The sequence below is a fragment of the Panicum virgatum genome, chromosome 9N (genome assembly GCF_016808335.1).
Source record: "Panicum virgatum strain AP13 chromosome 9N, P.virgatum_v5, whole genome shotgun sequence".
Taxonomy (NCBI): Eukaryota; Viridiplantae; Streptophyta; class Magnoliopsida; order Poales; family Poaceae; genus Panicum; species Panicum virgatum.
Genome location: NC_053153.1, coordinates 79,258,787 through 79,284,438, shown reverse-complemented (window position 1 = coordinate 79,284,438; position 25,652 = coordinate 79,258,787). Strand labels below are relative to the sequence as shown.

At 47.9% G+C, this 25,652-nt stretch overlaps 1 protein-coding gene and 1 long non-coding RNA gene across 7 annotated transcripts; both read right to left on the bottom strand.

The window, feature by feature from the left end:
* Window positions 1-3,367: 3,367 nt before the first annotated feature.
* LOC120688082 (probable aquaporin TIP1-1) lies at window positions 3,368-5,470 on the bottom strand. Its single transcript, XM_039970232.1, has 2 exons — window positions 5,130-5,470; window positions 3,368-4,316 (listed from the first exon to the last, which is right to left on the bottom strand). The coding sequence occupies exons 1-2, from the start codon at window positions 5,260-5,262 to the stop codon at window positions 3,697-3,699; spliced, it is 753 nt and encodes a 250-aa protein (XP_039826166.1). The 5' UTR covers window positions 5,263-5,470; the 3' UTR covers window positions 3,368-3,696.
* A 15,427-nt stretch (window positions 5,471-20,897) lies between these two features.
* On the bottom strand, window positions 20,898-25,324 carry LOC120693354. 6 transcript variants are annotated; one of them, XR_005682976.1, is made up of 6 exons: window positions 24,427-25,324; window positions 22,999-23,060; window positions 22,814-22,910; window positions 22,612-22,669; window positions 22,461-22,513; window positions 20,909-21,696 (listed from the first exon to the last, which is right to left on the bottom strand). It is a non-coding gene; the product is annotated as an uncharacterized LOC120693354 (long non-coding RNA). The 6 variants fall into 6 exon arrangements; XR_005682975.1 differs by having other exon boundaries at window positions 22,461-22,669; XR_005682974.1 differs by lacking the exon at window positions 22,461-22,513 and having other exon boundaries at window positions 22,575-22,669.
* Between the last annotated feature and the right edge of the window lie 328 nt (window positions 25,325-25,652).

Genomic DNA, 25,652 nt, shown 5'->3' with positions numbered 1-25,652 from the left:
CCGCTAATTACGGTGTCAAACAAAGCCAGTTTACAAAACCAACTTCAGAACCCCTGCGCTAGTGGCCATGAAGAATCTAATGAGGACTTTGACCGCACGATTAGAGGATGGTACTGTAGCATCACTGTAGCGAATCATCGATTAATTACCGCCATTAGATCCGTCGCGAAAAGTTACACCCATCCCTAAAAAAGGTTTTGCAAATAAACTTCATTTAGTGTTTCATGCATGCGAGATTCTTTTTTCGGGATGCGTGCGTGCTAGTTTCCTAGCATACCCAAACAAGGCCATGGGATAAGAGAAGGTGACAGGTGAGTGATGATACATGGGTGTGCAGTATCTGCGGCTGTCTGTCTCAGAGTTAGTGGTGGGCCGGGCGTCAGGCTGGCGGAAGCAGCACGAGGCCTCTGGACGCATTCGCCGGCGCCGCCCAGTCGCGAACAGCGCCAGTGTACGTGCCTTTAGGCTCACTCCAACAGGGATTGGCATTTCGGGTAGGCAAATTCAGCTTTGGCTATAGGTGCCAAAATGGCTACGGTTGGTATTTTGGGCACCCCTCCAACAGTGTAGCTATTTCAGTCGCAAAATCGTCGGGTCGTTGGTACGCGTCGCCGCCATGATTCCGCCGCTGTCCTCTCCAGATCTGGCGCCGGCGATGCATGAATCTGTGGCCGGCGAGGTCCTGGTTGCTTGTTGATCTGTCGCCGGCCACTCCACCGAACGTCCCTGCTTCCTTGGTGCGAGCCGCCGCCGCGATCCCCGCCAAGGCCCCCGACCTCCACCTCCTGCAGGAGGCCGAGGCCACCGCGCACGCCGCCGTCGACACCCTCGCCAAGCGCGGGGAGGAGGTCATCGTCCGCGCCCTCGACGCGCACGCCGCCGGCAACGGCACTGGGACGGCGGTCGTCGCGGCCCTCGCCGCAAATGCCAAGGCGACGAGGCGAAGATTCGGGTCGCTGCTGCGGAGATGCGGGCCGGAGTCGCCGGTCGCCGCTGCGGAGATGCGGGCCGGATGCTGCCGTTCACCGCTCCGCCACCAAGTCCGTCTCCCTCCAAGCCTTCTCTCTCCTACCGTGAAAGCAAACGACCTTGCTCCGAGTGAATGCGTCGCGAGTGGAGACGAGGCATTTTACCTTTTCTCTCTCTTCCGACGCAATATGCGTACTCAGTATGCATCAGCTGTTGGAGGGCGTTTTCCTGCTGCTACAGTGCCCCAGGGTACCCATTTTGGGTTTGTCTACACGAATGCCAACCCTGTTGGAGTGAGCCTTAGTAGGAGCCCGAGAGGCATCGATTGTTAGGACGCGTTTAGTTCCTAAAAATTTTCAACTCGAAATTTGTGATTTTTTCTTTGGATATATGCATGGAGCACTAAATATAATTAAATAATAAAACTAATTACACAGTTTGGAGCCCGAGAGGCATCGATTGTTAGGATGCGTTTAGTTCCTAAAAATTTTCAACTCGAAATTTGTGACTTTTTCTTTGGATATATGCATGGAGCACTAAATATAATTAAATAATAAAACTAATTACACAGTTTGGATGTACACGACGAGACGAATCTTTTGAGCCTAATTAGTGCATGATTAGCCATAAGTGCTACAGTAACCCACATGTGCTAATGATGCGGTCAAAGGCCTCAAAAGATTCGTCTCGCGGTTTCCAAGTGAGTTTTGAAATTAGTTTTTTAATTAGTATCCGAAAAGTCCTCCCGACATCTGGTCAAACCGTTGACGTGACACCTAAAATTTTTTTGTTTGGGAACTAAACGGCCCCTTACTGAAAATTTTTGGATCAAAGGCCACATAGATTATTTGACCAGATGTCGGGAGTACTTTTCGGGCACTAATTGAAAAACTAATTTTAGAACTCACTTGAAAACTACTAGACGAATCTTTTGAGGCCTTTGACCGTATCATTAGCACATGTGGGTTACTGTAGCACTTATGGCTAATCATGCACTAAGTAGGCTTAAAAGATTCGTCTCGTCATGTACATTTAAACTGTGTAATTAGTTTTGTTATTTAATTACATTTAATTTTTTATATATGTGTTTAAATGGGAAGTGAAAATTTTTGGGTGAAAATTTTTGGGAACTAAACGGCCCCATATCCTCCCGGAGCCCGAAAAGAGGACCTGAAAGCTGCGTCCCGCCGGGTAAAATCCTCCATCCTTCTCCTGACGGAGCTCCTCTGCTTGCTGCTGAGCTCAAGCGATCAACTACTAGATTAGTCACTAGTTTAGTCTGTTAAAATAGTGTACCCAACAACTACTGCCGAGTGTCACTGCAATGTTACTGCACTGGAAACTGTTGCAAGCTACTACCGCTACTGGCTACTGCGTACTCCGCAGCCTGCACATGGGTTTACACTGTAGCTTTAGCTTGGTCGTGAAGAGCATCTGCTCCTTTCAGGATCGATCTACCAGATCGCAATAGCCATATGACGCTACATCAGCCTCCAGCCAGCCAGCAGTGTTTTTTTCTCTCACACCACTTTAGCAGTAACCTCCAGCCACCAGCCAGCCAACAGTATTTTTCACTCACACCACTCCAACAGCAGTCTCCAGTACCAACACAGCGAACATAGCCATGCCATTGCCATGCCATCCACGTTGATGCCTGGCGTGCGGGACCAGACCATCAGTGCCCCAGCAGTCCAGCACGCTTATGCATGCCGAGAACACTGTGAGCTCGGGGTACAAGCTCGCGTGCAGGCACGGGACGAGCATGGGCCCTGTTTGGGTGTTGGTTGCGCTACTCGTGCTACAAGATAATTTTGCATGTATAGAATACTAAATAAAGTGTATTTGTAAAAAAATTTAGAAATGAGTGTAATTTTTCGTGACGAATCTAATGACAGTAATTAATTCATGATTGACTACAGTAATACTACAATAATCATTCTCTACTCGTGCGTTCAAAGACCTCATTAGATTCGTCTCGCGAAGTAGCGCAAGAGTCATGGAGTTAGTTTTACAAACTGATTTTATTTAATACATCTAATTAATTGTCAAAGTGTGCTGCGGTATCCTGTGCTACACAACCAAACAGGCCCGTCTTTTTTTTTCTCCCTCTCTTTTTGAAAATCAGTACGAGCAGGACACGGTACTATCCGCGCCTCGCGATGCCAATGCGTGCAGCACGAGTTGGTCCAGGGAGACAAGAGCAGGTCAGCCTTATCACCTCTGTGACTCTGTCCCCACTCCGACGTGGCGCGCGTACCACCCCGTCCGGCCGCACATGCCGCCGCATTATTGCGCTGCTACCTCGCCGCGGCTCGACGACGACGATCCCAGTCGAAATCGTCGCGATTCGAGCAAAATCGTGGCGGATTCGCGAGCACATGTAGAGTAGAGATCGGACTCTGGATGGCAAATGTTGTACTCGCCGGCAAATTCACAAATTTTACAGAAGCATGCAAACGGGGTCCGGAATTCACGGTGGCGGTTACAGTTCCAACTTGATGCGACTGATCGAAGCAAACCATGGCGAGCGGCGCAGCGGCGGCGGAGAGTTCGACGGGTTCATGGTACATGGCGGTGGTCGATGCAAGCAGCACGCGGTGCGAGGGAAAAAACTAACTCAAACGGCGGCGAGGCGGAACTGATCAAACGGACGGAGGAACCGGCGGCTGCGCGCGAACGTCTTCGGTGGCGGCGGCGGCGGCGGCTACCGAAGCCTCAGCCCTCAGCTCAGTAGTCGGTGGTGGGGAGCTGCTCGTGGGTGTGGGAGATGAAGAGCACCTCGTAGATGACGCCGGCGAGGCCGCCGCCGATGAGGGGGCCGACCCAGTACACCCACTGGTGGGTCCAGGACCAGCTCACGAGGGCGGGGCCGAAGGACACGGCGGGGTTCATCGACGCGCCGTCGAAGGCGCCGCCGACCAGGATGTTGGCGCCCACGATGAAGCCGATGGCGATGGGGGCGATGGTGCCCAGGCTGCCCTTCTTCGGGTCCACGGCCGTCGCGTACACCGTGTACACCAGCCCGAAGGTCATCACGATCTCCAGGACCAGGGCCTCCCACACGGAGATGCCGGTCAGGCCGAAGGTGCCGGTGGCGAGGCCGCCGGTCGAGAAGCGGAGGAGGAGGCACGCCACGGTGGAGCCCAGGAGCTGGGCGACCCAGTACAGGAGGCCGCGGAACAGGGTGATGTTGCCGCCGACGAAGGCGCCGAAGGTAACGGCCGGGTTCACGTGGCCGCCGGAGATGTTGGCGCCGACTGACACGGCCACGAACAGGGCGAAGGCGTGCGCCACCGCCGCCGAGATCAGGCCAGCGGGGGTCGTAGCGCCGCCGGCGGACAGCTTGCCTGCGCGAGGGGAGCACCACACAAGTCAGTAACACTGGATAAGATCCATCAACTGACGACCAGGTGATTCGTCCACGCAACACGATCAGATACTGACAAGCAAAGCAGCTAAAAAAATGTTCATGATTTTTTCCCACTGCCTTATGCTTAATTTTACAGTGGATCTTCTACTACTTTTCACCTTTTTCACAGGTCCTGACATGCTGTTAAAAAGGGATTTGTAGTTCAAGCGAGCTTAGAATTGGTGATTGTGCAGGTTCTTTTTATCTGTTATTACTTTTTCCTAGTCTGTTTGCACTAATACTCTCTTTTTCCCTGACTGAAAAAATATGTTTGTTTTCCGGGATGCAAGATCTGTCAGTAGAGGATTTTGCTAGTAGTACTTGGCACAAGCCACAAGCACCACAGAGACTCTGCAATTCAGAGACTAGAATAGAGGGTGCTGATTCTATCAAGGATTCGTCGATCTGGTGCTGCTCCACATGTCTGCACTAATCAATCATTCAACCTAAAAGACTTCACTTGCCCTCACTTTTGACTTTCTTTTTTTTTAAAAAGGAACTTCCCTAAGCTTCTAGTAACACCTTGCGTATTAAAAAACATGTTCTGCCAGAGAAAAGGACCTTATCTGTTCCTTCATTTCAGTGACGAACTCGAGCTATAAGGTCAAAGATGAACTAACACTTGTACTGTACATGCTAATAACTACTCGTTTTGTACATGCTATTATTCTCTAATCGACGTTATGTGAGTGTCTGGAAAACATTAAGGACTAATAAGCGACCGAGATGAGGGCGAGGCGAGGTCACTCACTGAAGGCCATGCCGGAGCCCTGGCCGGCGAAGACGAAGATGAGGGTGGAGATGAACTCGGCGAACGCCGCCTTAAGGGCGCCCGGGTGGTACACCTCCTGGTGGCTCCCGACGGCGATCCTGCTGATCGGCATTTTCACGGCCTGGCCTCTCGCTCTAACCACAGGAGGTGGAGAAGACTCTGCTTGGAGCTGAGCTCAGGGGGTGTGAGATGCGGTGGTGAGGAAGAGATGCCATGGAGGTGGTATATATACAGCGGCGCGGCGGGCATGCCCCGGAGGGCTTGGGCCACCGGGAGTGGGCGGTCGCCCCGCGCCTATCCGGTTGGAACGCGAGGGCCAATTTTTTAGCGGCGAAATGAGCTGTTTGAGCGTGACACTGTGACACCTACGGCCGGAGTTGTCATATTTGCGAGCGAATATGCTCGTGATTTCTATATAAAAAAATACATAATATCCACAAAAAAAGTTTGTTCTGTAGTTTGAGATATTAACGAGGAAATGGTACAGATTGAAATGAATGAAACTATGAGATGATAATATAAAGAATCAATGGAAAGTAGCACAGGAGAAACTCGGTAAGTGCATGCTCTCTCTTCAGTGCTCGATGCTACGTGTCACTGCTGCCAGTACTTATTAAATGTTCTCTAGATAGGTCATAAAAATCAAAATAGAAAAAAAAAGAAATATAAAATGCTATTCGAGGGTATTTTGAGATGAAAAATTGCACCATCACTCTTACTATCTGTGCTATCCTCTATTGCTCCTGCAAGCGACTAAACATTTGTTTCGCGACGTCATGGTCGGTAACAACTAATAACAACGTTGTCCATACGATACGGGGGTACTCTACTTTTGCTAACCATCTCGTAAGCTCGGATGCCGGCCGGCCGGGATCTGCATGATTCCAATGCTGCTGGCGGAGTCGCTTGCGGCGCCAGCTCAGGCAAAGCGCCGCCCAGGGAGCTGTCAGCGAGCCACGCGGGCTGGTAGGCGCGGCTCTGTGGCTCGTGTGGATTCGGAGGCGCCGGCGACGTGACCCCTCGCCGCTAATTGGGCCGCCGGGATCAGCGCCCGGGCCCCTCCCCCTCCTGTGTCTATCCGACGGTGACGCCGGAGCAAGGGCCAAGGGGTTGGCTGCGCGTGCCTGGAGTCCGCTTATGAAGCTGCTTGGCTTGAGACATGTGCTCCACGATTGTGGCCATGTTTGGTTAGCCATCACATCACAATTTCACAAAAAGACGAATATCCGCATGGAGTACTAAATGAAATCTATTTGCAAAACTTTTTCAGAGATGAGTGTAAGACCCTGTTTGGTTTCCAAAAGTCTCTAGACTCTCCAAAAGCCTTTGGAGCTAAACTTAAGTCCCACCCTATTTGGTTTTAGAGACTAGAGGGACTAAAGGTCATTTAATAAGTTGACAAAGTACAAAAATACCCTGCATGCACAGTAAATGAAGGGCATTTGCTGGCCGCGTGCCTCCAAGGCCTGCTGCCGGGTCCGGCGCCTACTCCTCGCTTGCGGCGCTCGCGCGGCTCGCTGACCTCCTCGCGCTCGCCGGCAATGGGGACGCGGCCGCCGTCGCGGCACACCCGTCGGCGTCGCACTCCTCCACGCCTAGAACGCCGTCAACGCGCGCCTCGAGCGCCTCCGCCGCCGCCTCCACGCCCGATTCGCGCTACACCTGCTCTCGGCGGCGGCGGCCGACGGGCGCGCGCGGCGCTCGCGGACCACGACGACCGCAGCTCGTCGTCCCGTCCGCCCCCGCTCCCTTCCCTCCCGTTCGACCAGCCCCATGGCCACCTCTCCGCCGCCGCGCGCGTCCTTGTTGCCGTGAGCGCCGCGCAGGCGCGGGAGGTGGAGAGGCGCAAGGAGGACGTCGTCAACGGCGTGTTCCGCGCGGCGCTGGGACTCTGCAACGCCGAGCTTGGCAGCTTCATGGTCGGACCCGGCGGGGGATGCGTGGGCGGCGGCGGGGCCTTGCGCGGGCGCCGGCGGGGGCTAGAGCGGGCGGCCTATTGTAAGGATCGATGGACCAAGAGGGGGGTGAATTGAGCCTTTTTCAATTTCTAAAACACAATAAAACAACCTTAACCTATGCAATGCTAGTAAGGCACCAATTCACCAACCGGATAACTAAGCTACCTACACAAGCTAAGAGAGAGATAACGAGAAGTAAAGCCTAGCAAGGTAGTGCTAAGTTATGATCTCTAAGTCAAGCACATGAATAAATTGTATGAAAGAAAATGCTTGAATAAAGAGAGTGGACAAGAGACGACCGGATTTTTTCCCGTGGTATCGATGTGTTGGCACACACACCCCTAATCCACGTTGTGACACTCACAAAGAGTCTTGTCACCTCCCAAGTCACCGAGACGAGGGCGCTCACTAAGAGTCTCCGTTCACCATCCCGGCGTGGTGGAGATCAAGCCACGTACAAACTTCTTCTCCGGGCTCCCACAATCATTGGCAAGCTCCGCGAGAAACACCTCGATCACCAAGATCGCCTAGGTAATGCCAATCACCAAGAGTAACAAGCTAAGGCCTTCACTTGAGCAAGAACCGATGTATCTATTCTGCTCAATCTGGAGTAACCTGGGCAGGCCTCTGAAGTGAGCGAAGTGCTCTCTGACGTCTGCTCCCCCTGCGGCTGTCCTCAGTGACACCCAGTCAAGCACTCTGTGCGGGAAGATCCTGTGGCCCCGCCTCTGGTAGGTCTCGTAGAAACTGGCCTGTAGAAGCGTCCAGAACCTACGGTCGACCCTGCTGTCATGGGTCACGGGAAACCAGTCCTCCTCCTGAACACTCCACCTGAGCCTCTTGACCTTCGCCGCATTGGCCTTGGTCAAGTTCTGGAGCAGCACACCTGGCTCCAGACGCACAACAGTGTCCATACGGAACACTGCGCGCTCGGCCTCTAGGGCCTCGGCTCTACGAGCTGCTGATGCTGCTGCTGCGGACCTGCGAGGCTCCTGTGGCTGGTGACCTCCTCGCGTCCTCGGTCCAGTGCGACGCTCGGTCGCTGGCGAAGTGTCTCCTGCTGGGGACGTCTGCCGAGTGCGGCCAGAACATCGTAGAGTCGGTGACTCCTGTGTACCCTGTCCCTGCGACTGCTCAGACTGCTCTGCCTCTGCCTCTGAATCTGCAGCTGTATCTGACTGATCTGACTCTGCTGCTGCTGCCTCTGTCATGGCTCTGGTGGCCCTGGCACCTCTGACACGGCCCATACCTTGGCCTCTGGCTCTGCCCCTGGCTGGCGGATCCCTGATCGCGAACGGGCGAGCACGGCCTGACGCCTGCTCCTCGGCGGCCTTGGCCACCATCTCGGCCCTCTCGGCCTCTCTCTCTGCACGAGTCCGCTTGCGAGCGGGCTTCTCGACCACAACCTCCTTCCCCTTCCTCTTCTCGCGACCCATCTTGATAACTGGGAGCGACAAGGACGCGGCGCTGCGAGCTAGGGCGAGCGCGATGGTTCGGGCAAAACACCGAACACTTGGCGTGCGAGGCGTGGATGCGCGAGTAGGGTTTCGCGTGCGGCGATCTTGCGCTGTGTGGGCGACGCGTGGTGCAGGAGCATTTCTGAGCTCGTGGCGGCGGTGCTGAGACGCACGGCGGCGCGTGGCGGCGGTGGCGCGCACGGGCGGTGTAGGAGGGCGGCTCAAGCGGGCGGCGCGAGCGTGGATGAGCGGCGGCGTGAAGAACGCGCGGTGATGCGAGGCGCGTGCAGCTTGTAGCGTGCGGTGGCTGTGGCGGAGCGGCGACGGCGAGAGGTGGCGGCGCGGAGGCGGGTGCGGAGCGGCGGCGGCGGCTCGGGCTGGCGGCGGGAGTCGGGAAGAACCGGGCGAAACAGAGGAAAGAGTGGAAGGCGGCCCGAGTGAGACACATATATGACAGGTGGGCTCGCGTTTTTCCTTAACACCGGTCGATCCGACGCATAGGGTTTGAACGCCGGTTGATTGCGTCGGTGTAGTTTACCCGAGACTCCACCAGATCTGTATCTGAACGCCGGTTGATCCGACGATGTGACTTTTGTATACGCCGGTTGAACGCCTGAAACTGACTGAGCTGAGACACAACTTAGTAACGCCGGTTAAACCGATGAGTTAAATCCTTTGAGCGTCGGTTTAACCGGTGCAGCCAAAAAACCTTCACTCAGCTCACACTTCTATGCTAAGTCCAATAAACTTATAAAACTCAAATAAACTCAAGTTAATGGACTTGCATAGGCGACTTTACCCCTCAAGATAAAAAGGATAGCACACTTGCTTAAATAATTTTCTTTTCAAACACAAGGAAAAGCCGCAAGAGAGACAAAGCGCTAAATAAAATGTATGAGCCATGTCATAGGAATATTGAAGATAAAAAGCTTCAAACTCATCAAGACATTGCTCACTAGGCAATAACGCACCTAACACTTTGCTCTTTTCACTTTTCATGAATTAAGATCTTGTATTTGAAACAAGTCTCATTTTCATCAAGTGATCTCCTTTGTGACCCTTACGCATGCAATGATGGTGCAAGCTACAACCACATACGAAATTAAGGTAAACATGAAGTGCACATCTATATGACAAAAAATGCATAGCAAGAATTTAAATTCTACTTGTCAAGTTTGAACCCAGGGGAAGTTTCTTCATGATGAGCCTTTCTACAAGCCTAGAGGAAAACAAGTGTACCACCACCTCTAGCTAAACCCTTGCTCATCACTATCTTACCATGGTTAGACAAGTGTCCTATATGTATGTATTTTTCTATATGACATGGCAACTTACATGACGTTTGCCGCATCTAACACATTAAGCTCATTCCTTAGCCTAACAAAGGTACTCTCGTCTAATGGTTTTGTGAAGATATCCGCCAATTACTCCTCGGATCTCACACCTTGAAGAGATATGTCTCCTTTGGCTTTGTGATCACGCAAGAAGTGATGGCGAATATCAATGTGCTTTGTGCGAGAGTGTTGAACCGGATTCTTGGCAATTTTTACGGCACTTTCATTGTCACAAAGGAGTGGTATCCTATCTAGTTTCACACCAAAGTCCAAAAGGGTTTGCTTCATATATAGGATTTGGGCACAATATGCACCGGCCGCTATATATTCCGCTTCCGCGTTGGACAAAGCCACGGAATTTTGCTTCTTACTCGACCAAGAAACTAGAGAACGCCCAAGCAAGTGGCAACCCCCGGAGGTACTCTTGCGATCCACACGGCTTCCGGCAAAATCCGAATCCGAGTATCCCAAGAGATCTAAGCTAGCGCCTTTGGGGTACCACAAGCCTATGCTTGGGGTGTGCTTGAGATACCGAAGGATCCTATTCACAGCCGAGAGGTGTGATTCCTTTCGGTTTGCTTGAAAGCGGGCACACAAGCACACACTAAACATTATATCAGGCCTAGATGCGGTAAGGTAAAGCAAAAACCCTATCATAGAACGATAGAGGTATTGATCAATCGATTTACCGTCCACATCCAAGTCGAGATGCCCGTTTGTTGCCATGGGAGTCTTGATTGGCTTGCACTCATCCATCTTGAACTTCTTCAAGATATCTTTAGTATATTTTTCTTGATGGATGAATGTCCCTTCCTTCATTTGTTTGACTTGAAAACCAAAGAAGAAGGTCAATTCGCTAATCATGGACATCTCGAATTCCCTAGACATCATGGTAGCAAACTCATGACTTAGTAAATCATTAGTTGAGCCAAAGATAATATCGTCAACATAAATCTGACAAATGAAAAGATCCCCGTTGACGTTTTTTTGTGAACAACGTGGTGTCCACCCTCCCGATCTTGAAGCCTTGCATGATTAGGAAGTCACGAAGCCTCTCATACCAAGCCCTTGGAGCTTGTTTGAGCCCATAGAGTACCTTGTGCAACCTATAAACATGGTTAGGATTCCTCGGATCTTCAAACCCGGGAGGTTGCTCAACATAAACAAGTTCGTTAATAACGTCATTTAAGAATGCATTTTTCACATCCATTTGATACAACTTAATGTTATGATGTGAAGAGTAAGCAAGAAGGATGCGGATAGCTTCAAGTCTTGCGACAGGAGCAAAGGTTTCACCAAAATCCAAACCTTCGACTTGAGAAAACCCTTTTGCCACAAGTCTTGCTTTGTTGCGTATCACCACCCTATGTTCATCTTGCTTGTTTCGAAAGACCCACTTGGTGCCGATGATGTTCTTGTCTTTCGGAGGAGCTTCGAGGACCCAAACTTCATTGCGGGTGAAGTTGTTCAATTCTTCTTGCATGGCCATCACCCAATCCGAGTCCTCAAGTGCTTCCTCTATGCTAGTGGGTTCAATACAAGAAACAAACGAGTAATATTCACAAAATGAAGCATGCTTAGAGCGAGTTCTTACTCCCTTGGAAGGACTACCAATGATTTGACCAATTGGATGATCCTTGGAGATGCGGCCATGCTTCACTAGCGGTACTTGCGTGGATGCTTGTTGGGGTGGATCATGGGTGACTTGTGCTTGTGGTGGAACACTTTGCTCTTCTTGTTCTTGGACTTGGGGTGTTGGCGTTGGCACATCTTCTTGAGGTTGTGTATTATTTTTGTCTTGATCTTTATTCACTTGGGGTGCCGTAGAGGTGCTTGGTGTAGATGAGGAAGGTCCTCCCCCTTGATCATTGCCTTCATGCACCTCTTCCGGCTTGATATCCCCAATGGACATATTCTTCAAAGCTTCATCAATCTCCTCATCACCTACATTGTCATAGCCAACAACCTCCTCTTGGGAGCCATTAGATTCATCGAACTCCACATCACATGTTTTTTCAACTAACCCGGAGGTTTGATTGAATACTCTATATGCTTTGGAGTTTGATGCATAACCAGGAAAGAAACCTTTATCACATCTACTCTCAAATTTACAGAGCCTTTTCTTCTTATAGATGAAGCATTTGCAACCAAAGACTCGAAAGTATGATATATTTGGTTTCCTCCCGGTGATGAGCTCATATGGAGTTTTCTTGAGGAGTCGGTGAGGATACACTCGGTTGGATGCATGACACGCCGTGTTGATTGCTTCCGCCCAAAACTTCTCGGACGTGCCATAATCATCCAACATTGCTCTTGCTAGGGTGATGAGTGTCTTGTTCTTTCTTTCCACCACTCCATTTTGTTGAGGCGTGTAGGTGGCGGAAAACTCATGCTTAATGCCCTCTTCATCGCACCATTCTTCAATCTTCATATTTTTGAACTCGGTGCCGTTGTCACTCCGGATCTTCACAATTGGGGAGTTGTACTCCCTTTGAGCTCTTCTTGCAAATGTCTTGAAGAGTTCCGGAGTTTCACCCTTATCGCCTAGAAACATAACCCAAGTGTAACGTGAAAAATCATCAACAATTACTAGGCAATAGAGGTTACCACCAATGCTCTTGTATGTAGTTGGACCAAAGAGATCCATGTGAAGTAGCTCGAGCGGCTTGGAGGTAGACAACATTGTCTTGATAGGATGATGTGTTGCAACTTGCTTTCCGGCTTGACATGCTTTGCATAACTTGTTCTTATCAAAAGTAACGTCCTTCAAGCCGGTGATCATCCCTCTCTTGTGGGCTTTCTTGAGGTTGCTTATGCCAATATGAGCAATTCTTCTATGCCAAAGCCACCCAAGAGACGACTTGGTGAAGAGGCATGTCATGGTGCTTGTTTGCTTTGAAGAGAAATCCACTAAATAGATGTTGCCATGCCTAAACCCCGTGAATACCAATGACTTGTCTTTTTCATGAGTTACTAGAACACCATTCTTGTCAAAGGTACACGTTAGTCCAAGATCACACAATTGAGCAATAGAAATGAGATTAAAGCTAAGTGCTTCTACAAACAAGACATTAGAAATAGATAAATCTTTAGAAATTGCTATTCTACCCAAACCTAAAACTTTTCCCCTTGAATTATCACCATAGGTGACATGTTCATGATCTCCGGGGTCTTAAAGAGTGGTGAACATGCTATCATTGCCGGTCATGTGTTGAGAGCAACCGCTATCAAGTACCCAATGTTTTCCACCGGCTTTGTAGTTCACCTACACACATAAGAATTCACTTTTGAGTTTTAGGCACCCAAACAAGCTTTGGGCCTTGCACATGTGTGACAAGAGCTTTTGGGACCCAAAGTTGCTTGGGGAGCTTCTTCTTTGACTCCTTAGTGAGTTTGCCAATAAATTTGGCCTTCACCTTGCCCTTCACTTTACTCAAGAGAAAATGGTTATTTTGAAACATTGATGAGTAATTCTTGGGTAAATTAGGAAGAGGACGTGATGGTAAAGTGCACTCCCTAGTGTGGTGCCCGGTGACTTGGCAATGTTGGCAATATGAACCAACTTCCTTGATGAAGCTAATCTTGATCTCCGGAGAAGGAGTAGTAGCTATGTTTGGCTCCGAAAATGAACCAAGACCTCTCTTGTCATAGTCACGGGCATTGTTGAAGAGAATCTCCTTGTGGATGTATTCTCCTCTTGAGAGCTTCTCCACACTACTCTTGAGGCTTGCCACTTGATCCATCAATTCCTTTTCCCTAGAAGGTACAAGTTCGGGCAAAGCATTAATAGCATTTGCATTAATGAGTAGGTCATCACATGAAGTAGAAGCGTTGACCTTCTCAATAGTTTCATGAGCAAAGTTCTCAAGACTTGGGTCAATTGCTTCATAGGCAAATTCAAGTTCTTGATACTTGTGAGCCAACTCCCTATGCTCTTGTTTAAGTTTTTTGTGGCTCTCTTCAACTTGCTTAGCAAGTACAAGTGACTCATTATGCTTTTTGAGCAAGTCATTGTACTTGCCAAACAAATCAGAGTGGGCAAGCTCTAAGTTGGCATGAGTGCTCTCAAGAACTTTGACTTTGCCCTTTTCCCTCTTGATGACGGATGTATATTCATTAATGAGGTTAGCAAACTCATTAGGGTCAAGCTCATCATCACTATCATCTTCACTCTCACATACCTTAGAGTTACCTTTGGCCATGAGGCACATTGGAGGTGGAGGTAGCGATGGTTCTTCATTTGTGAGGGCGATGGTGACTATGTCTTCTTCATCACTTGAATCTTCGCTTGATGAGACATCGGTTACCCACTCTTGCTTTTCCACCAAGAAGCTTCTCTTGGTGTTGCCCTTTTTTTGGGAAGAGCTTGGTCTTCTTGTCATGGCTCTTTTTCTTCCCAAGTCTCTTATTTTTGTTCTTCCTTTCTTCTTTTTCATCATCGCTTGAATCATGGCGATGCTTGCATGAAAGAAAATGCTTGAATAAAGAGAGTGGACAAGAGACGACCGGATTTTTTTCTCGTGGTATCGATGTGTTGGCACACACCCCTAATCCACATTGTGACACTCACAAAGAGTCTTGTCACCTCCCAAGTCACCGAGACGAGGGCGCTCACTAAGAGTCTCCGTTCACCATCCCGGCGTGGTGGAGATCAAGCCACGTACAAACTTCTTCTCCGGGCTCCCACAATCCTTGGCAAGCTCCGCGAGAAACACCTCGATCACCAAGATCGCCTAGGTGATGCCAATCATCAAGAGTAGCAAGCTAAGGCCTTCACTTGAGTAAGAACCGATCACCAAGAACGGATGCACACAAGCTTCTCTCTACTCAAGTCCTTAATCTTGCTTCTTGATTGATTGAATGAACAAGTATGTGGAAGATGAAGCTCAAGGTGGCTCTTGACTATAGTATGAGTGTATGTATGTTGCCTGGTGTCAAGAGTAGCAAAATGACCCATTGGAGGGGTATATATAGGCAGCTCACACGAATAGAGCCGTTGGAGAAAAGCTGCCAGAAAACTGCGTAGCGCCGGTTAATCCGACGTACCTCCAATAGTCATCGTCGCTTTAACCGATGAATGTAAACTGCCCCTTCTGAAAACTAGCCGTTACAACTTGGGCAGATTAACCGACGTATCATCGGTTTAACCGGTGAGTGTAGTTGTCCACTGATCAACTGAAAAACCAAGTCTCTGGACAACTGCACCGACGTTAACTCAAACCTATCGTCGGTTTAACCGGTGAGTACAACTTCTGAAATCCTTGGAAAAACCATCTCACTGGTCAATTGCACCGACGTCCCATTTCAAACATCGTCGGTTTAACCGGTGTATAGAACTTGAAATACCCTGGAAAAACCAACTCTGGACTAATGCACCGACGTTAAATTCAAACACGTCGGTTTAACCGGTGTATTGACTTGTCCAGACTCTGCTGACTTCGTTTAACCGACGTATAGAAAATTGAGATTGTCGGTTAAACCGGTGTTAAAGACTTTTTCTGATTTTGCCTTTTCTGATTTGAGTCTTGAATGAAATCCAAATATTCTTGAGATATAAGTTGAGAACCACTTATTTGAACTTTAAGAAACTTGAGTGACCATAGTGTGCATCCATTTTCAAGTGACCATGTCCATGCTCAAGTTACTTAGTCTTAACCCCTCTTAATAGTGCGATCACTACAAAACTATAAAACATATACTAACCTAAGTGTCCTTCTCAACCTTATGACACTTAGGACTAGAAAGATCCTTAGTCTTGACATATATATAAGTTGAATACCGAGATCGCCTTTTTGGATAACAAAATTGAGGGGCCTCTTTTGTCATATGACCAAATGAGCAATAATGATCTATTAAGCTGCACAAACTCATTAGTCACAATAATGGTTGTCATTAATCACCGAAACATACCTTGAGGGCCTAGATGCTTACAATCTCCCCCTTTTTGGTGATTGATGACAACACAAACATAAAAATCGAGAGAGCGAGAAAGATAAAACAGGATAAACACAAGCAAACTCGAAAGAAGGACCAAAGAGCTCAACGGTTCAAACGAAATCCATAGATATGTCTCAAAGCACGGCATACTCAAGCGACAAATGTACATATCCATGAACTAACACCAAATGTGATACAAAGAATCAAAGTCCTGATAACTACGAGCTCTCTCTATCTCTACCCTCCCCCTGACTCCAACTCCCCCTGACTCTCTCTCCCCCTTTGGCAACAAAGCACCAAAAAGGCGAGCTACTGATCTGGCTGTCGTGGTACGGCGAGGAAACGGTGCGGGTCATCGTCGTCGTCGGACGGTGTACCCTCGGTGACAGACGGGAGCTGCTGGTCAGAACTGCCTGCTGGATCTGAAGTGACTGGGGGTGTAGCTGTGGTAGAGGCTCTCGTGCTAGCACTGCCTGGGAGAGGATCCGTAGACGTGGTAACCGGCTCAGCAGAAGAAGTGTCAACATCTGACGTAGTGAGTGCTTAAGCTACAGTGACCGTGCTCAATTATTCACTAATCGTTCGGTCAAAAGCCTCATTAGTTAGAGTAAATGCTACAGTACTATAATTGTGAAAGTAATTTTATAATTAGACTTTATTTAATACTCTTAATTGATGGTTAAAGTAGCAAAAAATTTTCATCAAAACTTTTTCACGGGGCAACCAAACACGGCCTGTGATGACTTTTTTCTCCGGCTACTTACTGATCCAAATTACACGTAGCTGTATTTGCAATTCTGACAGCTATCTATAGGGCTGGCTGGTTCTTTCGAATGAGTGACTTGTCCTGTTCACTTGTAACTTGTAAAAAAAAACAACACTACTAAAACAAGGCCCTTAGACACCGGTTCAGAAGTGCCTTAGATACCAATTTTTCCGACCGATACCCCGAAACCGAAATTAAAGGCTCTTGACTTTAACACCGGATAAAATAACCGGTACCTAAGACACTCATTTTTATCAAAAATATGCATGAGGGTGGTGGTTGGGATTTGAATTTGGGACCTCTTGCATCATGTGTACCTTTTTACTATCTTACCTACACATTAATTGTGATGGGAAGAGATATATTTTTTTTTGAATTAACCCTTGGACCAATCGGTACCTAAGACTCATCCATAGGTATCGGTTGATGGTACTACCCGATACTAATGTAAAAATTATCATCCGGTACTTATGGTGAGCCTTAGGTATCGGTTGGTGTTATCCAACCAGTATCTAAGGCTCATTCATAGATTCCATCAACTCCAAAAGTATCGGTACGAAGATGAATCAGTACCTATGCTACTTTTAGAATGGACTTTTGGCTTGTTTTCTACTAGTGAAAACTTGTCCTGTTCACTCTCGTTACCTGTCTCATTCAAAAACTATCTTTTGAGAGAGAAAAAATAGTCCAAAGTAGATATCTTGTACCTAATCTCATGGAAACGAGACCGTTCTTTCCTTCAAGATTCTTCCCCAGATATACGCACAACACCGCACATCAAGCCTAGGCCACGAACAACCAACCTCTCTCAAGTCTCAAGGACGGCGAGACGAGATCTTTCAACGCGCCACTCCCCCCGTTCCGGCACCGGCCATGGGCCCATGGCCAAAAACGACCATCCACTCCATGTCTTCTCGCTGCCTACTCGGCTCGTGCGACGGGGACACGTCCACCGTGTTCGGCTGGTCTGCAGCCCTCCAGGCCTACAGTATTTCTTTCTCATACCACTCCAACTCCAACCTTTAACCACCAGCTAGATAATAGTATTTTTCTCAAACAAAACTCAACTCCAACCTCAAGCTCAACATCCGTGTTCGTCTGCTCCGTCGGGCGGCGCACCACGAGCGACACCGGCTCATAATTGGCTGGGCGCCGTGGCGAATCGCCAGGCCCGTGGCCAAAAACGACCATCCACTCCAAGACCTCTCGCTGCTTACTCGGCTCGTGCGACGGGGACACGTCGTCTGCTCCGTCGGGCGGCGCGCCACGAGCGACACCGGCTCATAATTGGCTGGGCGCCGTGGCGAATCGCCATCCTTCCCCAAGCGTTCTCGAAGCCTCCGCGTGCTCCATGCGCCGGCCACGGCCAGACAGCCGCTAGCCCCCACTCACTGACGTCTGATGGCTACGACTATTCTGCTGCTGCTACTACTACCGTGAGCTGAGCTCCATGATTAGAACTGGCTTCTTTCTTTTCGCGGGGATTAGGCGGACCTCTAATTACATTACGATTATCCTGACGGGTATGCTAAACTAGCAAGAGGCACATCCATATCCACAAGTTAAGATTTGTTTTAAGCGGCGGCTGCTGGTGCTGCTTCTGCTCCACAATTCTCTGCCGCTTTTGGCTGTGTTTAGATCCGAAAAGGTGGAAGAAAAAGTCATATTGGACATTGCAGCACACTGTAGCATTTTTTATTTGTTTGTGGTAAATATTGTCCTACCATAACCTAACTAGACTCAAAAGATTCATCTCGCAATGTACATCAAAACTATGCAATTAGTTTTTTTATTTACCTAAATTTAGTACTACATGCATGGGTTATTTGTTATATTTAATATTTCGATGTGATGGAAATATGATGGAAAATTTAGAGTTTTTGTGGGATCTAAACATACGCTTTATTCCCTTCCTGCCCCTGTGGGCTGCCTTATGGTATGATGCTGCTGCCTCGTCACATGCATCACCACGCTGCAGAACCTTTCAGATCTTGCACGGGTCCTGTTTTGTTTGAAGTAGCACATGTAGCATAAAAATTTTGACCAATAATTAATGGTACTAAATAAAGGCAATTTACAAAACTAACTCCACAACCCTGCGCTACTTCGCGAGACGAACCTAATGAGGCTTTTGACCGCACGATTAGAGGATGGTCACTGTAGCATTACTGTAGCCAATCATCGATTAATTACTATCATTAGATTCGTCGTGAAAAATTATACTCATTCGTGAAAAAGTTTTGCAAATAAATTTCATTTAGTACTCCATGCATGTGAGATTTTTTTCTCGAAAATCGTGTGCGATAGGTATGATAGGAAGCCTAGCAGTCGACACCGGATGGAACGTACTGTCTGCTAAAGCGTAGGCGATGAACTGATGCAGTGTAGTTTAGTGGTAGCTGCATGTAGGATTAGTTTGTACTGAGAGCTTGGAGTTTTGAATACACGAGATGTTCTAGCTCTCCATCTATAGTCCCTACGTCATTCAAAACTTTCTACTAGTAGAGTAGAGGTAGAGCCCCACGCATTGATGAGATACACTGTGTTCGGCTGGTCTACACTCCTCCAGCGCTACAGTAATTTCCTCGAACACTACTCTAACCACCAGCTCCCGCTCCAGCCAGCCCAACAGTATTTTCCTCTCACAGCATTCCAGCTCCAACCTCCAGCTCCAGCCTGCCGAACGCGGTGATAGCATGTTGTTGTTAACTGGTAAACATGGGCTGTTCTGCCTGTGCTTGTGGATCAGTAGACATCACAGCAGGCAATGCAATAAGATGATGCTTAATCATTAATTTCGTGATCCCATCGCAAGCCGATCGTAGCATGCTGGAGCAGTAGCCGTCGATGTCATCGTAGTCGTTGCCTTGCTGATCGGCTGGCTGTTGTGCCGATTGGCTGGCTGGCTGGTTTGCTGTTGTGATCCGGCAGGTTTCTCACGAATGGCTGGCTGGCTGGCTGGTTGCTGCACCAGCCAGCCGAACGGGGCCCGTTTTATCCGGGAGGATCGATTTGGCGCTCTGTCAAGCTTGATCCGGTAGGGAATGATAATTTTTAATATGCATTAGAATACCCTGATGAAGCTTAAGAACTCGCGAATTCTGAACTGGCGCTTCTGGTCAAATATTTGGATGTGCTTTGTGAGCTGGAGCACCTTAGCTTGCGGGGAGTGGGGACACAACAAATTGAAGTGGCAATTTGTCCTCCAAAAAAGAATTGAGGCAATTTGGGTTGGTTGCAGGCTTGCAGTACCCAAGTCTACCTGTAAACTAGAAGCATTAGGTCCTTTGTTGCCATCACGGAAATTGTAAAGAATCCTTGCAACGAACGATGGGCATTGCTTTTTTCCCTTTTGGGTTTAAAATAAGGATCACATGAATTGGCAGGGCTGCTACTTCTTTTAGACGTTGAAGAAAATAAAGCCTCCACGAAGTTGATAGTGCTGCAGAGAGAATTAAATTATAATGTCATGGCTTCTAAGTTGAGAACATATCTGGTGGAAACTAAACTTTCCTTGAAACCTGTGCAAACCACAACAAAAAAGTCATCTAAATTCACAAACAAAATCACATATGTAGATGATATGATGATACACAATCTTGTAAAATATTTTATCCAAACTTGACTTCGTTTATGAAATATAAAAATAACAAATTTGAAGCCAAGAAGTTGTCCAAATGATTTGTTAGAAATTTGTTATTTTTATATCTCACAAATGAAGTCGAGTTTGGACATGATAGTTTATAAGGTTGTGTATCATCATGTCATCTACATGTGTGATTTTTTTTCATGAATTTAAATAATTTTTTTATCATGGTTTGTATGAGTTTTCACGAGCACTGTGGTTTCCACCAGATACGGTCCCTTCTAAGTTTTCTCTCAGCGCAGGCTCGAGGTTGCAGCGACAAAGCGAGAGCAGGCCCAATGACATGAAAAACTTCTCCTGTGCTGGCACTGGCAAGCTCGGCCCACTCAGAACTGATGGACTAGGCCCAGGACGGATACCGGGGTTTTAATGGACTCGGAAGTTTATTGTGGGAGTATGCAACAGTTGGGTTCCCTCCTTCGTCTGGAAGATACTAACGGCACAAAGAATTTCATTCCCGTCTAAAATACGAAGGCACGGCGTTGCCGTGCCCCTGAGTGCCCCCAGTGTATTAATATCTTCCCTATCAATAAACTTGTGAATGCGACATTAAAGGAGAAACCAGAGCAGCAATATCCATTTGGGTAGTTTTTTTCATATGCGCTTTGCTCCACAAAAAAAAAAAGGATAAAGGGAGCTAACGGCAATAGAGTATTAGAGCATACATCTTATTTCTCATTCTATTATCCTCTTGGATTAGCAATTTAGCATGGGACAACGATCACATTCAATATCTGAAAGTGTGAAGTACTACCAAGCCTCTCACAGCATCTCCTCTCCGGATCCAATATTATCGATTTGGGCATGGAGCTCAATTGAGAGGGCCAGCCAGCAGAGAGCAACGAGGAGCAATATGGATAGAGCCAGAGATCAGACTTCAATGAGTATACATGTGGTGATGAGCCAAAACATGACTGTCTCTGCACAGATAAGTAAGGTTAATTTTACAAAATAGGAGCAACAGAGTCCTTTGATTGCGAATATATATACAAGTCCTTGATTGGGAAAGAAAATTATACATTCAATTAATAAAGAAATTGATGATGTAGGAGATAACAAACCTGGAAGAAATCATATTTGTGTGGCTCTTTACATAAGCGTAAATAGTCAGTGAATGAAACTATAATGTTTATCTCTTTGCCCTATGCAGAGAAATTGCAAATTGAGATATATGTGTGTTTACTACCTCACTACCAGATCGAACAGGGAGACAAAAAAAAAAGAAGGCGGCATAGCTGTATCCTTGCATCTGAATGCATGCTATCCGATCCCCTGTAGCTTCTTTCCTTTTTTTTTTTCAAGTAACTGAGCCTAAAATGAATCCAAGAAATGAATAGTGACATAATTGAGCTCTGCAAGAAAGTTGCGCACAGCTTCTTCCTCAGCTAAAAGCGCCTTTAGTTGCCACCTTGACTACAACCACTGTTGATCTTTCTGTGCAAATGCTGCTGCAGGACCGTGCGATGGAAAGCGTAAGCAGGGCAACATGGTGGTATGCAAATGGCTCAAAAAACAGACCAAATTTATAAAGCTCTTACAATATTAGATATCAAAAGTAAACAATTTAGTAGAGGGCTGTACAGTGGGTGTTTTGAGTTTTTTTTCATTTTTTATTTATATAGAAAAGTAGCATATTTTTTTAACATAGAGTTAGTTTTTGAAACTTTCTATTTTGATATGGTTATATATCCATGGGTCACTAAGCTGTGACTCATATACGGACCTAAGAACCAGAAATAATCTAACAATGTGCCTATCTCAGGAAAACACGTTTATGCACTGGAGACAGAACCACCTTGTGTGGGTGATTTCAGCTTTTGGATACCCTGTTTCTCTCTGAAAGCAGAGAAGAACTGGCAAGCGCTGGTCAAGATCAATACAGTAGTAGTAATGCAGTTTTAGGCAGCAGAATTGAGATGGATTTTGACTTTTAGAAATCATTGAAGTGAGTACAAAACCATCTATAATTTGCAGCTATCTATATCAATACACAAAAGGACTTAAAAAGATTATGCTAGATACCAGGCATTTTGGATTGCATATTGCAATAAAATAACAGGAACTTTCTATCAGTTCATAACATCTAATGGAGAAGGGACATAGCTATGAAACTTTTTTGAACATTGGGCGTAATGAGCACAGTGCATCACCATATTTGTAAATAGATCAAACTTTGAAACATTAAACTTAGTTTGCAAAGATTTGGTCCAACCTGATGATAATGAGAGAAAAAAATCCAATCCTCAAATCCTAGGTTTTGGTGACCTAGAAATCCATGAAAGAATGAGAGAGAGGAGAATTAGCATGGGGAAACTGCAGAGGATACCTAGGTTTTGGGAGGAGAGCATCCATGGACTGGTTACCTTGCACTTGAGATATGGGAGCAGCAGCACTGTCGGTGGCCTGCACTCGCCTGCGTGGCTTGACAGAACGTGAGGCGTTGTAATTATTAGTTTTTTCATGATGAATTTAAAGTTCACTCTAGATTTCGCTTATGAGATATCATGGTAAACAATAAAATGTATATTGACTGGATATAAAAGAACAGGAATCATGCTAATTCACCTGCAACCACTTGAACTCTTGCTCATTGCAAGCTTGCTGTAGATTCTATGTCATCTCACTGAGTGCCATGCTTTTATAGAGAAACTCCCATGTCCACCTGCAACAAACATGATTACATAGTAAGAGAAATGGAAAAGCAGAGATAAATCATTGAGGTACTGTTGTAGGCTTCAAGAAAGCAATACTATAGAGAAGGTGGTGATATGGCTCCTCTCTGGTAGTCTGGTTACTGGTGTACCTTCAGGACCTGTAGATACCATGTTTGAGGAAAAAATGTCTTAAGTCTCATTTACATGCAAGGATGTACGACTAAATCTTTACATGAGTTAAATGGAGCTAAGTTTATACAATGCTTAAATAGTTTTTTATATAACTGATAGCTAAGTAGTTCCTGAGGAAGCATTAGCCCTATCGAAAAATTAACACTGTTTGCTCCTAGGCATATAGGCTTCAGTAATCATGAGAACAAATTTCTGTATATCAATCTAAAACACAAGATAGAAAAACAAAATTTATCAACCATCCTAAACATTTAATCAAAGAGGCTGCAGCTAGCTCGTATGGTGCGTGCGCATATAAATAGGAGGTTAAGTTCTCCCCTCCTACCAAGTAATGGATAACCTTAAGATAAATAACTAAGGGGTTGATTGCTTGAGCTCATTTCAGAGGGCTGCAACAGCAGCTGCTGCTTTTTGTATCGTAGATATGCCTGGTTGCACTGTACCACCTGCAGCAACAACCACAACCCAGCCCCAGGATATTCTACCAATCAGAGCCTAAAGGAACGTTTTATCTACCAATCAGAGCCTAAAATATGAGCTAACAATTCTACTAGCTGCTGATATAGTAAGTTTGATCAGACCATGTCTCATAACTTTTTAGCAATTATCAATCTGTAGGGCCAAGATATTGAAAGGTAGACAGATAAAGGCTACTTATATATAGTATCAGATGAATGGTAGGTATTTATTATGAAAATGTTGAAATGTAGAGAGATAAATGATACTTATATGTAGTATCAGATGAGTGGCACTATATGCAAGCTAGTTCCTCAAAGCACATATAAATTACTCCCTCCGTTCCAAAATAGTGTTCTTTCTAGCCCTCTTTCAATCCGTCCACGTTCGTTAGTTAAGTAACGAATCTAGACATATATACAAACAACATACGTGATGTGAGTAACGAATGTATTCAAAGGCTAGGAAGAACACTATTTTGGAACGGAGGGAGTAGTAGTTATTATGATCTTTTCAGCAGAAAAAAAAGGCTACGTATTTTTGTGCTACCATTCTGCCATGGCCCTGAACCAACTCCTGAAGCTAGTTTCAGAAAATACATTGTCGCCTGGGTTAGCTGGAAGTTGCGAGCAAGTTTGATGAGCTGATACAAAATTAAAAGTTTGTTTTGGGAGCAAATATATTGTCATGTTAAAATTCTAAAGACTGGAGCTTGTGCAAAGAGGTGTGACAGATGAATTGGGGATGGTTCAAGCCTTTCATCGAACAGTACAAGTGCAAGTTGACAATTACTGCTACTTGTTAATCGATAGACAGCATCGATCACGGACCAAATCAGGTGGTGCTTGTAGAGCGAGCAGAGCAAGAAATTCATACCGTCACCCTTGCCGCGGCAGCGGCGTTGAGGCTGCGAGTGTCCTCACGGCGAAGAGCAGAGCAAGCAAGCCATAGCCATCATCTTCGCCATGGCCTGCTGAAGTTACCAGCGCTGGACCGAGGGCAAGGAGGGGCAGCCGGAGAGGGAGAAGATGGGAAGGAGCAGGGACACCAGCACCGGCGCCGGCGCCGGCGCCGCGCCATCACCGTCGGAGGAGAAAGGGGCGGAGCGACTGGGTGGCGGCACGGCGTGGATCCAGCCATCCAGGTGGCGGTGGTGAATCGAGGCGGAGGAGGCATGGAGGCGGCGTGGGCACGAGGCCGGCGACGGCGTGTGGAGAGAGAGGAGGTGGCGCTGCCGGACTGGCTGTGGCGTGGCGGAGGCGAAGAGGAGGCCCCGCGGAGGAGGCGGGGAGCGGCGCGCCGGTCGCAGAGGAAGCGGCGCGGCGGCGGCGGCCCTGGCTGCGCCACGGTAGAGGCAGCGCGCGGCCGTGGAGGTGGTGCGCGTGGGGGCTAGTGGGAGGGAGGGCACGGTGGCCGGCAGAGGTGCGCCGGGGCCGGCGGAGCTGCGCGCGACGCCGGTGGGAAGAGGGAGGGAGGGGCGGATGGAGGCGGCGGAGCGCGTGGAGGAGGCAGGCGTCGTGCCTGCAAGGCGGAGTCACGAGGGTTCGCGAATCCTCTGAACAAGCGGGTTCGCGAGTTAACAATCTAGAGAATGCACAAGACGTGTAGCTTCTTCCAGACTTTCACATTTGACACGCTTCTTCCTCTCCGTCACCGGCTCCTCGTTCCGGCCCTTCTCCCGCTCCGCAGCAGCAGCGCCACACCTCTCCCTCGCGGCCTCACCCCGACCGAAACCGTCCTCCCGCCTTCCCACTCAAGCACACGTCGGCGTGCTTCCCACGTCGCCGCCCCTCGCCCCCCCCCCCCCCCCCCCCCGGCACTGCTCGGAGCCCGCCCGCGGGGGAAATCTATATATCGCATATGCGATTTGCTATCGATCCATCGCAGAAGAGGAGGGCGGCGGCGCGGTGGCTCCTGTTCATCTTCTCCGTTGAGGTAAGCGGCGGCCGGAGCTTGGGGAGGGGGAGGAGGTGGTCGGGGAGGGGTGGTAGGTGGGGGGAGCGGCCGCCGGCGAGGTCGCCGGCGGCCGGGGTGGTGGAGGGAGGCGGCGGAGCTTAAGGTTCCGGGTTACCTGGGTTCGGGGAGCTCCATGGCCGCCGGCG

What these genes read in the sequence shown, in the direction of transcription:
- LOC120688082 (XM_039970232.1), bottom strand. Translation starts at nt 5,262, where the DNA reads ATGCCGATCAGCAGGATCGCCGTCGGGAGCCACCAGGAGGTGTACCAC. An exon ending in GGGCTCCGGCATGGCCTTCA is followed by an intron (nt 4,317 to 5,129) that starts GTGAGTGACCTC and finishes CCCCTCGCGCAG; the next exon opens with GCAAGCTGTCCGCCGGCGGC.